The sequence below is a fragment of the Homarus americanus genome, unplaced genomic scaffold (genome assembly GCF_018991925.1).
Source record: "Homarus americanus isolate GMGI-L3 unplaced genomic scaffold, GMGI_Hamer_2.0 scaffold39155, whole genome shotgun sequence".
Lineage (NCBI taxonomy): Eukaryota > Metazoa > Arthropoda > Malacostraca > Decapoda > Nephropidae > Homarus > Homarus americanus.
The window spans coordinates 3,287,349-3,301,836 of record NW_024737042.1 but is presented as its reverse complement, the minus strand read 5'-3'; the positions used below and the strand labels follow the sequence as shown (position 1 = coordinate 3,301,836).

Sequence of the window (14,488 nt, the reverse complement as noted above, 5' to 3'; positions counted from 1 at the left end):
TCAAGTACTCATTGTAAGTGTTAATATTAGACTAATTACATAGCTATGATTGTCATGTATGATTTAGTTTAAATACTAAAATGAATTGTATTCAACAGTTTTGACCGAATTATAATGTTCGAGTTTGACGTGACAAGTCTGATTATCCTTTAACAGCCTGACTGGCGTACAATATGTGTATGTGTGTGAGCTCAACATATCGCATACTATAAAAGCTACAACAGTATACCCGGTGCATGAATATATTATGAATGGAAGAAATTATAACAGAATAAAATAAATGAAACTGTAATATACTTTTTCCAAAGAATTGAAATGAAAATCGTGTGTAAAAATGATTCAGCCATTCACCTACCCCCTCCCCCCCCTTACGGCTAGGACATTCTAACTTACACACATGACAACACTAGTCGGGGAGATACTACTACCTCGTTACACACACACTATACTGTAGATAAACTGAATTAGAAGCACACGTCGGTACAATTGTTAAATCTTCTAGCATCCGTCGTCTAAAGTCCCTCGGAGTTCTTGCGCCTCAGCTATTGAATGCTTACTCAATTAACCTTCAACCTTCCTATGCTCACCTATGCTTCCCCTACCTGGTCTTCTTCCGTAAATGCCACACAGCGAGGACTTCTAGAAAAAGTGCAAAAGGCGGGCAAACACTACCTCCACACCCCCCCACCCCCCCTCCCTACACCTCATATCAAGAGGTGCTTAGTATACACTGGCCCTCTCAGATCATCACCTGTAAGTTTGGGACGAGGCTACTACACCATCTGCATCAGTGTCCTGCTCCCACCTGAGATCCCTCACCCGCGAATTGCTGTTCAACACTGCAACCACACCTAGCCCATACGACACGTACTGATCGCTATAAGAAATAGCTCAATTCCATCCATAGTTAACCTGTGTGTTAACTCCCTGTCAATCTCACCTTTGTACTGTAACTGCTGAAATTCCTTGTTAAATGACTCCCTTCCCCTTGTCATTATATATGCACCAGTTATGTCATTTGTATATTAGTCAATCACATGATCCACTCCCCAATTAAATAACCTTTATCATCTCTGTTTATTGTATATTTTTAGCCCTTTAGCTGCCATGTCCGTTCAATAAACCGTTAATTATTATTATTATCACACACACACACACACACACACACACACACACACACACACACACACACACACAGTTAAGGACAACGGACAGAAAAAAAAACTATGATCGATAACAGGTTTGTTTATCCCTCAACTTGGGCTGCCGACACAACCTCTAGCTGAAGACTGAGATGACCATAAATAATAAGCCTGTGCTGGGATGAACTTATCTCACCACTTTTAAGTAAACCAGGATGTGTGAGTAACATTATCAGGGGGTGCGAGGGGGTCGTGTAATTCTCTCTACCTCTATATATATTCTCTATTTCCTCTAATCTTTTTTTTCTCTCTCTTTCCCTGATTTATCTTTATCTCTCTCCCTTTCTGTCTCTTCTTTCCCCCAGTTCTCTTACCTTCTTTTTTCACCTCGTCTTCTTTATCTCTCTCATTGTTATCTAATCTATACACGGGTGCAAGCAAGAGACACATCCTGACCAACAGCAATTCTTGGCAACACACACACACCACTAGCATGGGACAGGGAGGCCCGGCCACGTGGATACAACACAGCTTATATAAACAACTCTTCCATTCCCTCGACACACTCACCAGATTAACGAGTACATTCATTCAGTCAACTTCAACAATGATAAATGTTTCCCCCTCGTAGTCAGTCCATCATGCAATGTTTTTATTAAGTCTTTTTTAACGATATTTGCTGTCTCTCTCTCATACATGCACATATACATACAAACATGCAATACAAAAGCACAACACACACATACACTATAATCCTTCCTTCGACCACGCCACAATTGTCACCCAGGTTACCACAAGGTATGGCACCGAGCTCCCCTGCCTGGTACCACCACTACAGCTCGCGAGTTCTGGCTTTATTTACGATGTGTCCCACTTCCATCCACACCGCCCTTCCACCCACCTCGATCGACACACACACACACACACACACACACACACACACACACACACACACACACACACACACACACACACACACACACACACACTGGTTTTCAAAAGAGTGAGTTAAGATAATGCTTTTTCTTCTTCTACTTGTGCGTCAGTACTGGTATGAATTTCTCCACTACGATCAACACAAACTATATATCTTCCTCACCAAGCCAAAACACACACAAGCTTGTTAACAGTTTTCTTTTTCACCTTTGTGTTGTTTAATTACAATGATTTCACTCACAGTTCCATAGTTGACAACAATTTACAGCTGAAACATTTACAAACGTTTCTGTCAACACGATGATAACACACCGTTTAGCGACACACACCAATAGCGTATACAAGTATGTGAATCTTCCCTACACTTGACGTAACGAGGGCATCAACACTTTCCCTCTCTCTTGAACACAACAAAAACACGTTTACTGACGCGTCTTCTTCATCAAAACATAATACAAGTTACTGTATCTTAACACTGACATCTTTCTAAAGAACAAACATTACAAACAATAACAGTCCATTGGTATTTTGTGTAGGAAAAACAAACAACAAATATGTTTCTCTTATATAACGAGTTCGGTAGTTAACCCAGGAAGTCGATATTCCGCAACTTGACGTGCACGAGAGGTAGCGAGTGCCACCACCAACACGGCACCTAGCCCCCCCCACACCACACACACACTTCCCTTCACCAACTCTTCACTTCCCCACTTTTCCGGAACAAGACAAATAAACATCTCGTCTCTCCACATGTCGAAAAGCGCAACACACACACACACATCCAAGTGAAGGCTGATTGGTGTAAAACTCACATGAGTTTCTTGCGGCGAGTCTTGCGCACTGATCCAATGACCATGGGAAGGTCCGGGAGCCATGCCAGCGCTGCCTCCATGCTGGTGATGGTCACACTACGGCTACACCCTGCTTACTGACTGCCCCACACACACACACACACACACACACACACCTCCTCAGGTACTCTGCGTCAAACCCAGCGGCTGCACTGGCACACAATACCTCACCTGGATGCTGCTACTGTTGCTGTCACCCGCCTCGTAAATCTCTCACCTCCTATCTTCAATCTTGTCACCCACCCACCCTCATACTTCTGCCCACATCATCCACCTCACCACTCCCTTTACCCCTTGATCCAATATCTGACATCTTACAACAACTGACAACATCTTACAACAACTGACAACATCTTACAACAACTGACAACATCTTACAACAACTGACAACATCTTACAACAACTGACAACATCTTACAACAACTGACACCATCTTACATCTGACAATAATTTTACTGACACAACTCCCTCATCTTCTTGTCAGTGAAGCTACGGGCTGCTGTAGTATCAGGATGATGATCTAACTTCATCTCTGACTCATCTCACCAACCCAGCACTCACCGTACACAAAGATCTTCGAAAATTACCTAAAAAAAAGACTTTTCTCACGACAGCTTCTTCATCAGCACACTTCTGGTAATCTATATAATAAAGATATATTCCGTGTGTGTGTGTGTGTGTGTGTGTGTGTGTGTGTGTGTGTGTGTGTGTGTGTGTGTGTGTCAGTAGTGGTGGTGACACTCCCAGGCAGAACAATACAACATTTTATGACAGAGGTTTAAAGCAGCACCACACACATCTCCCCTTGGTGGGTTATGGCGCGTCTTGGTGGATTGTGGCGCGCCTTGGTGGGTTGTGAGGCGCCTTGGTGGGTTATGGCACGCCTTGGTGGGTTGTGGTGTGCCTTGGTGGGTTGTGGGTGGGTCATGGCGCGCCTTGGGGTCGTGGTGTGCCTTGGTGGGTTATGGCACGCCTTGGTGGGTTATGGTGTGCCTGCGGGTTGTGGTGTGCCTTGGTGGTTGTGGTGTGCTTGGTGGGTCATGGCGCGCCTTGGTGATTATGACACGCCTTAGGTCATGGCGCGCCTTGGTGGGTTGTGGCGCCTTTGGTGGGTTGTGGTGTGCCTTAGGGATTATGCACACGCCTTGGTGGGTCGTGGCGCGCTTTGGTGGGTGTGTGTGCCTTAGTGGATTATGACACGCCTTGGTGGGTCATGGCGCGCCTTGGTGGGTTGTGGCGCCCCTTGGTGGGTTGTGGTGTGCCTTAGTGGATTATGACACGCCTTGGTGGGTTGTGGCGCGCCTTGGTGGGTTGTGGCGCGCCTTGGTGGGTTGTGTTGCGCCTTGGTGGGTCGTGGCGCGCCTTGGTGGGTCGTGGCGCGCCTTGGTGGGTCGTGGCGCGCCTTGGTGGGTCGTGGCGCGCCTTGGTGGGTCGTGGCGCGCCTTGGTGGGTTGTGCTACGCCTCGGTGCCCTACCAGGAAAGAGCCTTTACCTCTCTTCTGGGAGAACTTATATGCACCGTCTGGTTGGCACAGGATAATGTGTGTTCGTCATCATCAACACTTTTATATTATTCTGATCACATGAATATTAGAAACCCCAGCTTATTTCACTTCATGATTAAACACCTTAAAGCTAACCTAACCCAGCCAATCTTAAAGCTAACCAAACCTAACCAATCTTAAACTAACCTAGCCAATATTAAATTAACCAAACCTAGCCAATCTTAAAGCTAACCAAACCTAACCAATCTTAAACTAACCTAGCCAATCTTAAAGCTAACCAAACCTAACCAATCTTAAACTAACCTAACCTAGCCAATATTAAATTAACCAAACCTAGCCAATCTTAAAGCTAACCAAACCTAGCCAATCTTAGACTAACCAAACCTAGCCAATCTTAAACTAACCTAACCTAGCCAATCTTAGACTAAACAAACCTAGCCACTCTTAAACTAACCAAACCTAGCCAATCTTAAACTAACCTAACCTAGCCAATCTTAGACTAACCAAACCTAGCCAATCTTAACCTAACCTAGCCAATCTTAGACTAACCAAACCTAGCCAAGCTTAAACTAACCTAACCTAGCCAATCTTAGACTAACCAAACCTAGCCAATCTTAGACTAACCAAACCCAGCCAATCTTAAACTAACCAAACCTAGCCAATATTAAACTAACCAAATCGAACTTAACCTAACCTAACCAAATTTAACCTAACTAAACTTAAACTAACCTACCCCCAAGTAGCGCGTTACGGTGTTTTTATCAACAGGTGAAGAAAAAAAACTAGGATGACTAATCTTCAGGTGATGTCATAATTATCAAGAAAATACCTTTGCATAAATATACCTGTATACTTCCCTCACGCACAACACTCGCCAACAACCTAAAAATAAGTTATACTGTACAATACTTTTAACAATTAACCTAATTTCCCACCCCCAGTAACACAAACAACTAACTAACCCAATTTCCCGCCCCAGTAGCACAGACAATTAACTAACCCAATTTCCCACCCCAGTAACACAAACAATTAACTAACCCAATTCCCCACCTCAGTATTTAATCTTTACAAGGAAACACAATCGGATGAAATAGCGTCTTAAGTTAGGGCATCAAGCAAGACCCATGTGTTCATATACAGTAGACTCGTGGAGGAAGACAAGAGATGATCCCTTGTGGTTGAGAGTTCATATATATACAATAGGATTTGAAACCATAGCTAACAACTGACGCGAAACAAAAAAAACACTGACAATTATCACCGAATCCTTAGGTTTTATGATGAATTACCGTAATACTAAGGACTTATTAATAGTAAACCCAATGAAATGCCTAGAAACGAGTGTCTGCAGTGTCCCTCCCACCAGCGCAAGGAACAGATGTTGGTCGTGACAGGTGTGAGTCGTGACAGTTTTAGTGCAGGTAAATATACCAAGTGTAGGGCAGTGACGAAGTTCTGGGGGAGGGGAAAGGAGGGGTTCTAGTTAGTTAGTTAGTTAGTTAGCTCGTTAGTAGTTAGTTAATTTATTTAGTGCCTTATAACCACATCATACACCAGCATAGCACAGCCCACATACCTCCTGTATGTCTGCCTCTGAGTCCATATCATCACAACCATCTATCTTATCTACCTAATTTCCTCCTCCAATCTCCCCCCTCACACTCATCCTCCACACCCCCCCCACCACCCCATAACCCTTCCTCCTCCTCCTCCTCCTACAGGAAGAGAACTGTCACCCGCGTAAACTGACCTTTGGAAGCTGGGTGTGTTAGGTAACTCGTGGGGAGGTGTAGTATTGCCCCCACAGTGCCCAGCTGACCTTCACTGACCACCACCACCACCCCATTCCGTTACAACTACCCACCCCCCCCCCTCCAATTCCTCACTTTCACACTTACAACGGGATAATAGTAACACTTGCACTAATCATTGTGTCACTTTTCCTTGCACGCCTCCCCCTCCCCACTAGGACAATAGCAACACACTAATCATTGTCACTTTTCATGCACGCACCTCCCCCCCCCACCACCACCTTTAACATTTTAGCATCACATACAGTACAATAGCGACCATCAAACACCACCACCTATTTCTTTCTCTCCCTTTTTGTTTTTGTGGACAGTGGAGGCACTTCCAACCCATTGTTAGCAGATATGTCAACAAGAAAAGATCTCTCTCTCTGCCCGCTAGTCCTGTTATGGTCACTTTGCCTGGTACAATATCTTCCATTTTTTTTCTCACACTTTTAATTTAGAAAGACTCAGTAATCTGTAGGAGTGACACATAATTAATTACATTTTATTATCTGGTGATTTAATTCATTAGCTAATTAACTAATCACAATGACAAGCCACAACTGTTGGGTATTTTACTAAACGTGTTTAGTTATCTCTTCTGCTTATATATATATATATATATATATATATATATATATATATATATATATATATATATATATATATATATATATATATATATATATATATATATATATATATATATATATATATACACTCTGTACCAGTTACAATACCATCTCCTGTATACATTTTAAAAATATATTATTCTGTAACCAGTCAACTGTATCATACTTCCAGCCAGTGTACAGATCAGCTGATAACTTCGTTGTACCGAGCGCTATGAATTGATTGCTGTATCGAGGGCTATCAGTTAGGACAATTCCAATCTGAGTCACACTTGCTTACTGCTTCCCAATCATAAAACGTTTACCTTGTTACATTTGGCACTGTGATTATTTGTAGATTAATGTCAGGTATTTGGCACTATGGATTCTAGGATTACCTGAAGATTAGTCACACCGCCCCTGCCTGTTTCACTTGATCACCTTAAAGCTGTCTGGGGGGGGGGGGAGGCATGGGTGTTTGTTCAGTTAGTTTAGTTAGGTTAGGTTGTTGGGTTGCTGTTAGGGTTAATTTAGTGTTGCTTGGTAAAACATAAGGTAAGGTTAAATTAAGTTAGGTTAGGTTAAGTTGGGTGAGTTTAGGTTCGGGTGTTAGGTTAGCTTAAGCAGGTTTAGGTTAATTTAGTGTTAGGTTGGTTAATCATAAGGTCACGTTCGGTCAAGTTAGGTAATTTAAGGTGAAATAAGTCAGTTTTTCTGTCAACAAGGTGAAAAATCATTAGTTTTTCCAAGCTATCTATCAAACTGGTGATTAACATTCGTGTTTGCTAAGACAGTGATGCTTTGTCCATGTTCAACTCCATACCTGCACGGTTTATGTACACCTGCACTGTCTATGTACACCTGCACTGTCTATGTACACCTGCACTGTCTATACACATACATGGCTGAACTGTGTGCCTAAATAGTCCATATACCTACATGTCAAGCCAATTATAAACCTGCATTATTATTAGTATTATCATTATTATTATTATTATTATTATTATTATTATTATTATTATTATTATTATCATCATCATTATTATTAACCAGGAAGTAAGGAAGTGTCCGTCCGTTTCACTATCAAGGAGGTAACCAACTGTGCTCAACCTTCAAGTGTGGGCATGACGGGCACTGGGCAGACCGGCCAGTATAACACAGTCATACCAAGAAGCTCAGGCGCCACCACTTAATACTGTACACACACGAGGTGGTCAAGGCTGGGTACACCTGGCTGTACCTCCTTGATATTGTTTCAGGAATACCACCTTTTCGAAGCTCTGGAGAGATCTCGAAGTTCGATATTTTGAGTACTACTAGCTAATAATTCCCACCAGGAAACTTGCTCTTCGAGACTCCTCCACAGCTTCGAAAAGTGCAGAGTTCCATGTGTAAATGGCGTCGTACACCCCATGACTGTTCTTGAATATGGAGTCAGTGTTCCGGACAGGTGCAGGTCAGTGACTAAGATTTACCGGTCCGTCAATTTTTTTTAATCGCCACTTATTTTGTTAATTATTTCTTAGTAAATATAATGCACTTAAACTTTGTGATCACAAATAATAATAATGTGCTCAGTTAATTAGTATGATTTAATTTATTATTTAATTTGTGGAAACTGTCGGTTGACGATTACAGTGTTTAGTCTTATCTCAATCTATTACTGATCTGTAAACTATTATCGCCTACCATGCTGCGTAAAGATTACCAGAAGACAGGGATATACTGTATGCACCTGTACAGTGGAGCCTCACTGCTGAAACAAACTCTTGGAGGCAATTTTCGTATATATTTCCCCAGTCTCCCTCCGGTCCCGTACCCTGGCCTCCCATTGCAGAAGTAGAACCATGTATCACAAAAACCACATCATCGGCCCCAATCTCACGAAATATATAGATTCTATTCTACTGTAAAATTATGTCCTATGTACATTGTAAATATAAAACAGTTACAATTACCAGTCCGCAGAATTAATTTTCACTCACAGTTGGTCCGTGAAGTTTAAAAAATTTGGGAACCACTGGACTCTAACTTATTCATTTGTGCTCACCTGACGATTAGCCCCACCAAGTTCAATTTACCTGATGATTAACCACCCTAACGCTACCTGGGGTTGGGGGGTTACGGTAAGGATAGGATAGGGTAGGGTATCTCTCTCTCTGCCAACATTAGTAACCCCAGAAGATGAAGGACACACACACGCGCACACACGCACACACGCACACACACACACACACACACACACTACAGCAATACATTTCCATTCCTGAAATTAGCTGTCAGTGTTATGGAGTTACTGTCGTGTTCCCTCTCCTATATTCCACTTAGCTATAATAATCCTCAATCCTTGTCTCAGACCACAAGAAGGATGTCAGTACTACGCATTACGCCCTCAGAGGCATTACAATTTGTTCTTATACAGCTACGCACTGAGGCTATATGCTTTACATATACGCTATCTGAGGCTACCTGCTTTATATATACACACTATCTGAGGCTACCTGCTTTATATATACACACTATCTGAGGCTACCTGCTTTATATATACACACTATCTGAGGCTACCTGCTTTATATATACACACTATCTGAGGCTACCTGCTTTATATATATACGCAGATGAGTCTTCATGCTAATCTAAACATCTAATAAGTTATTTTGAACGAAACTCAAGAGGACACCAAGCGACCTATAAGCTTGCCAGTACACAGAGCATCCGGCCAAGAACAACGTGATGTGAAGAGATAGCTTGTAAGCAAAACTCAAGAGTAAAAAACAATGACACAGCACACGTTGGGATTTAGGTTAGGTTGGGTGGGTTAGGTTAGGTTGAGTTGAGTTGGGTTAGGTTGGGATGAGTTGGGATGATAAGTGACATTAGGTGGAGTTAGGTTGAGTTGGAGTTAGGTTAGGTTAGGTTAGGACAGGGTAAGTTAGATTAGATTGGGTGGGGATAGTTGCATAGATAGGAGGACAGCGTTTAAGGTAGAGGGGTAGTGGAGGGTGAAGGAAGTGGGTTATAGGCGGGAGATGAAGGAAGAAGGAAGTGGGTTGGGTGGAAGGAGGAGGAGAGTGACGGCTATGTGACGCCACACCACTACTCGTAAAAGACAGCTGATAGAAATCTGACAAACACATCAATCAACAACCGATTTACTCTGCAACAAAATCTGACCTTTCCGCCGGATGCTTTGCTGACAGATTACGGAGACTCTTACTAATGGCCTTATCTTGTTATCACAGGTAGTAAGGGCAGATAACACTCTCCCACCACACACACAGCCTCCCTCCCTAACCCCCTACACATAGCCTCCCTCTCTCCCACACACCCTTCCCCCTCACACACCCCCCCTACACATAGCCACCCTCCCTCCCTTTCTCCCTCACACCTCCCCCCCTCCCACACAACCTCCCTCCCTCCCCCTCTCCCACCCCTGCACCAGAGTAGTGTAGTCAGGCTAGGTTAGGTTAGGTCAGGCAGGGGTAATGGGCCAGCCTCATATAAAACAGATCAAGGCAATAGTTACTGATTGGCCAACCCTCTTCACCATCTACTCCCCAAAAAATCTGGCTACTAATAGTTCTACTTAAGGTCCAATTGCCTGGTTATGTTCTTGATAACGTGCACGCGCGAACCATGCGGGTGAGAGAGAGAGAGAGAGAGAGAGATAACATTATGTCCACAAGACTTCTGAACGTATTGTTAAACTGCAATAACTCGAAGCGCGCGCGCGCGCGCACACACACACACACACACACACACACACACACACACACACACACACACACACACACACACACACACACACACACACACGTACAGTGAGTTGCATCAAAATACATACGGTAATATATCAATACTTTCACATATATATGTGTAATCAGCCATTTCGTGTAATGACTAGTCAACTTGTGTAATGTAAACAATTTTAATCTAATTTAACCTAACAAAACCAATTGTATACTATCTTTATCATGCCGAGCCTACCACAACTTGACTGAACATTAGATTAGTCAAGTTAGTCGTGGTCAGGTTAGAATAGGTTAGCTTAGACCAGGTAGATTTCATTAGGATACCTAACTTAACCTAAGCAAAATTGATTTTGCCTAACCTAACCAATCTACTGTTAGGTTAAGTTAGGCTAGGTTAGGTTAGGTAAGGATAGAATAAAATAGGTTTCGATATGTTAAAATTACCTTAAAATAGTTAACATTGCACATGATGACCAGTCATTTCACTTAATGACTAAATACACACTTTGACTTAACATAACCATATTACCCAATGAATTAAATCAACAGACATATTACATCAATACACACGGACATCTACTGCACACCTGAGTTACATCAATAATCAATACACACGGACATCTACTGCACACCTGAGTTACATCAATACACACGGACATCTACTGCACACCTGAGTTACATCAATACACACGGACATCTACTGCACACCTGAGTTACATCAATACACACGGACATCTACTGCACACCTGAGTTACATCAATACACACGGACATCTAGTGCACACCTGAGTTACATCAATACACACGGACATCTACTGCACACCTGAGTTACATCAATACACACGGACATCCACTGCACACCTGAGTTACATCAATACACACGGACATCTACTGCACACCTGAGTTACATCAATACACACGGACATCTACTGCACACCTGAGTTACATCAATACACGGATCTCTGCACCTGAGTTACATCAATACACACGGACATCCACTGCACACCTGGTACATCAATACACACGGACATCACTGCACACCTGAGTTACATCAATACACACGGACATCTACTGCATCAATACACACGGACATCTACTGCACACCTGAGTTACATCAATACACACGGACATCTACTGCACACCTGAGTTACATCAATACACACGGACATCTACTGCACACCTGAGTTACATCAATACACACGGACATCTACTGCACACCTGAGTTACATCAATACACACGGACATCCACTGCACACCTGAGTTACATCAATACACACGGACATCCACTGCACACCTGAGTTACATCAATACACACGGACATCCACTGCACACCTGAGTTTGATCAATACACAAATAAGTCAATCCCCCACAGGTATGACGTCAACAGGTGTCAACCATGTTCCTCATACACAATGGCTGTACCCGGACCCTTCAATCCCACACACTCACCACACACCCTTACACACACACACACTCAAAAACAAAGACTCAATGACGGATACTACTACTACTACTACTACTACTACTACTACTACTACTACAAAAAATACAACTACTACTTAATAACAATAATAATAAAATAATAACAGCAGCAACAACAATAATAATAATAAACTAATAATAGTAAAATAAGAAAAACAAAGTAGCTGATAATAAAAATAATAACAACAATGAACCAAAGCCCACTACGATAACCGGATCCCCCGCGTCTTGTGGTCAGCCAACCGGTTCAGAAACACGCAGGCAAAAAGAGAGGGAAGCTTATTACCCCCCACCCCCACTACTCCAATCTGTCTGGGAGGATGGCGTAAATACCAAACTTAATCCTACAACGATCTAGGCATCATGTGGCATCACCTTAAGATTAGGCACCCCCAGCTTATTTCACCTGAGGATAAACAGCCCTAACCCTAACATGACGTAATTTCAACTAATATAATGCTAACCTAACCTAACCTAACCCATTCCACTACTATGTCCGGGACTGATGCAGTTCATACCTCTGTTGAAGACTGGCGGACTTGGTAGCTAGAAGGAGAGAGAGAGAGAGAGAGAGAGAGAGAGATGACTCACCCACCACCACCAGCTAGTCACAGTAAACAACTAACCGACAAAGCATAATTATCAAAGTCGAGTTACAAGACAACAAACAAGCAAGCAAGCACCGCCACCTCTCACTCCCTCCTGGTCTGAGCTCTACCCCCTCATCCTGTCGTACCCCGGCTACTACCAATCTCACTCCTCTGTGATGCTTTAACGTGGCCATAGTTCGAGATATTGTATAAAAAATAAAAAACTATTTACATAACCGCATGACTCCTATTCTTAACCCCCCCTTTTAACAATTACAAACTCTACTACTACTAACAATAACAAGAACAAAAACAACATAATAGTAATAGCAATAATATTACACACATCACTAACTCAACATTCGTCTATAAAAAGAATCGCATTTACCCTAAAAATTGAGAATCCCACCTTATTCCTCCTGATGATTAAACACCGGAACGTTAACTTAACCTAACCAAAGCTGACCTGACCAAAGTTAACCTGACCTGACCAAAGTTAACCTGACCTAACCAAAGCTAACCTGACCAAAGTTAACCTGACTTAACCAAAGCTAACCTGACCAAAGTTAACCTGACTTAACCAAAACTAACCAAAGCTAACCTGACCAAAGTTAACCTGACTTAACCAAAGCTAACCTGACCAAAGTTAACCTGACTTAACCAAAGCTGACCTGACCAAAGTTAACTTGACCTAACCAAAGCTAACCTGACCAAAGTTAACCTGACTTGACCAAAGTTAACCTGACTTGACCAAAGTTAACCTGACCAAAGTTAACCTGACTTAACCAAAACTAACTAAAGCTAACCTGACCAAAGTTAACCTGACTTAACCAAAACTAACCTAACCAAAGCTAAACTAACCTAACCTAGCCGTCAAATTCTTGGTGAACATGGAGCAAGTTAGACTGTCATTACATGCCAACATTATTACCTTCATTCACGGTTTGGAGAGAGAGAGAGAGAGAGAGAGAGAGAGAGAGAGAGAGAGAGTGTGTGTGTGTGTTCACCTTTACTCGCCTAAACCAGTATATACCAGCCACGCAAGTGAGTCCTCATCTAACCCAGAGACTCACCCAACCCAATGACCCACCTAACCGAGAGATTCACCTAACCCAGACTCTCACCTAACCGAGAGACTCACCTAACCGAGAGACTAATCTACTCAGGGAAGGACTCGCCTACAGCAAGTCAACAAGGCCCCTGCGCCTCATCAAAAATTCACGAGCTGATTTTTATTTTACGTCTCAGCTGTGATAAAGACTCGGGGTAATTTTGACACCTTTAAAGTTGTATTGTTGAGCGCCACTTGTACCCTAGTTCAGTGTTCAGTGACGAAAAAGACCAAATGATTAAACCGTGGGGCAGTCGATAGACACACACACACACGTCTCTCTCTCTCTCTCTCTCTCTCTCTCTCTCTCTCTCTCTCTCTCTCTCTCTCTCTCTCTCTCTCTCTCTCTCTCTCTCTCTCTCTCTCGTGTTGCTTGGGAATTTGTTATCTTTGAGTTGGTAGTATGTATGTATGTATGTATGTAAACAAATACTGTCCATACAGATAAAGATAGATAACTCAGTAACAATACAATTAAGTAAACAGAAATATATAAAGACACTAAACAAACAAAGAACACTTCATACAGCCAAACACGTGTTAGTTACATTTCTCCTGATCTTGACCTTTGACCTCCGATGATGCTAGGTCAAGATAAACAACAGAGTTTACAAACAGGGGACGCGAAAGCCCCCCCCCCCCCACTCCAGTTCTCCACGCTGATGGCCCACACAGAGGACTTGCACATGGACCACACATATCTCCTGTCAAGAAGG

The 14,488-nt window shown here is 42.7% G+C and overlaps 1 protein-coding gene across 2 annotated transcripts in view; it reads right to left on the bottom strand.

The window, feature by feature from the left end:
* Positions 1-14,488, bottom strand: part of LOC121872590 (protein Aster-B-like) — a 175,322-nt gene that overhangs the window by 134,108 nt on the left and 26,726 nt on the right. The window contains exon 1 of one of the 2 annotated variants that reach the window (XM_042375428.1): positions 2,891-2,998. The exons of the other annotated variant lie outside the window; for it this stretch is intronic. Within the exon in view, the coding sequence (XP_042231362.1) occupies positions 2,891-2,970 (80 nt within the window). The 5' untranslated portion in view covers positions 2,971-2,998. Of the gene's footprint in view, positions 1-2,890; positions 2,999-14,488 lie in introns of those variants that run through there. 2 annotated transcript variants of the gene reach the window in all.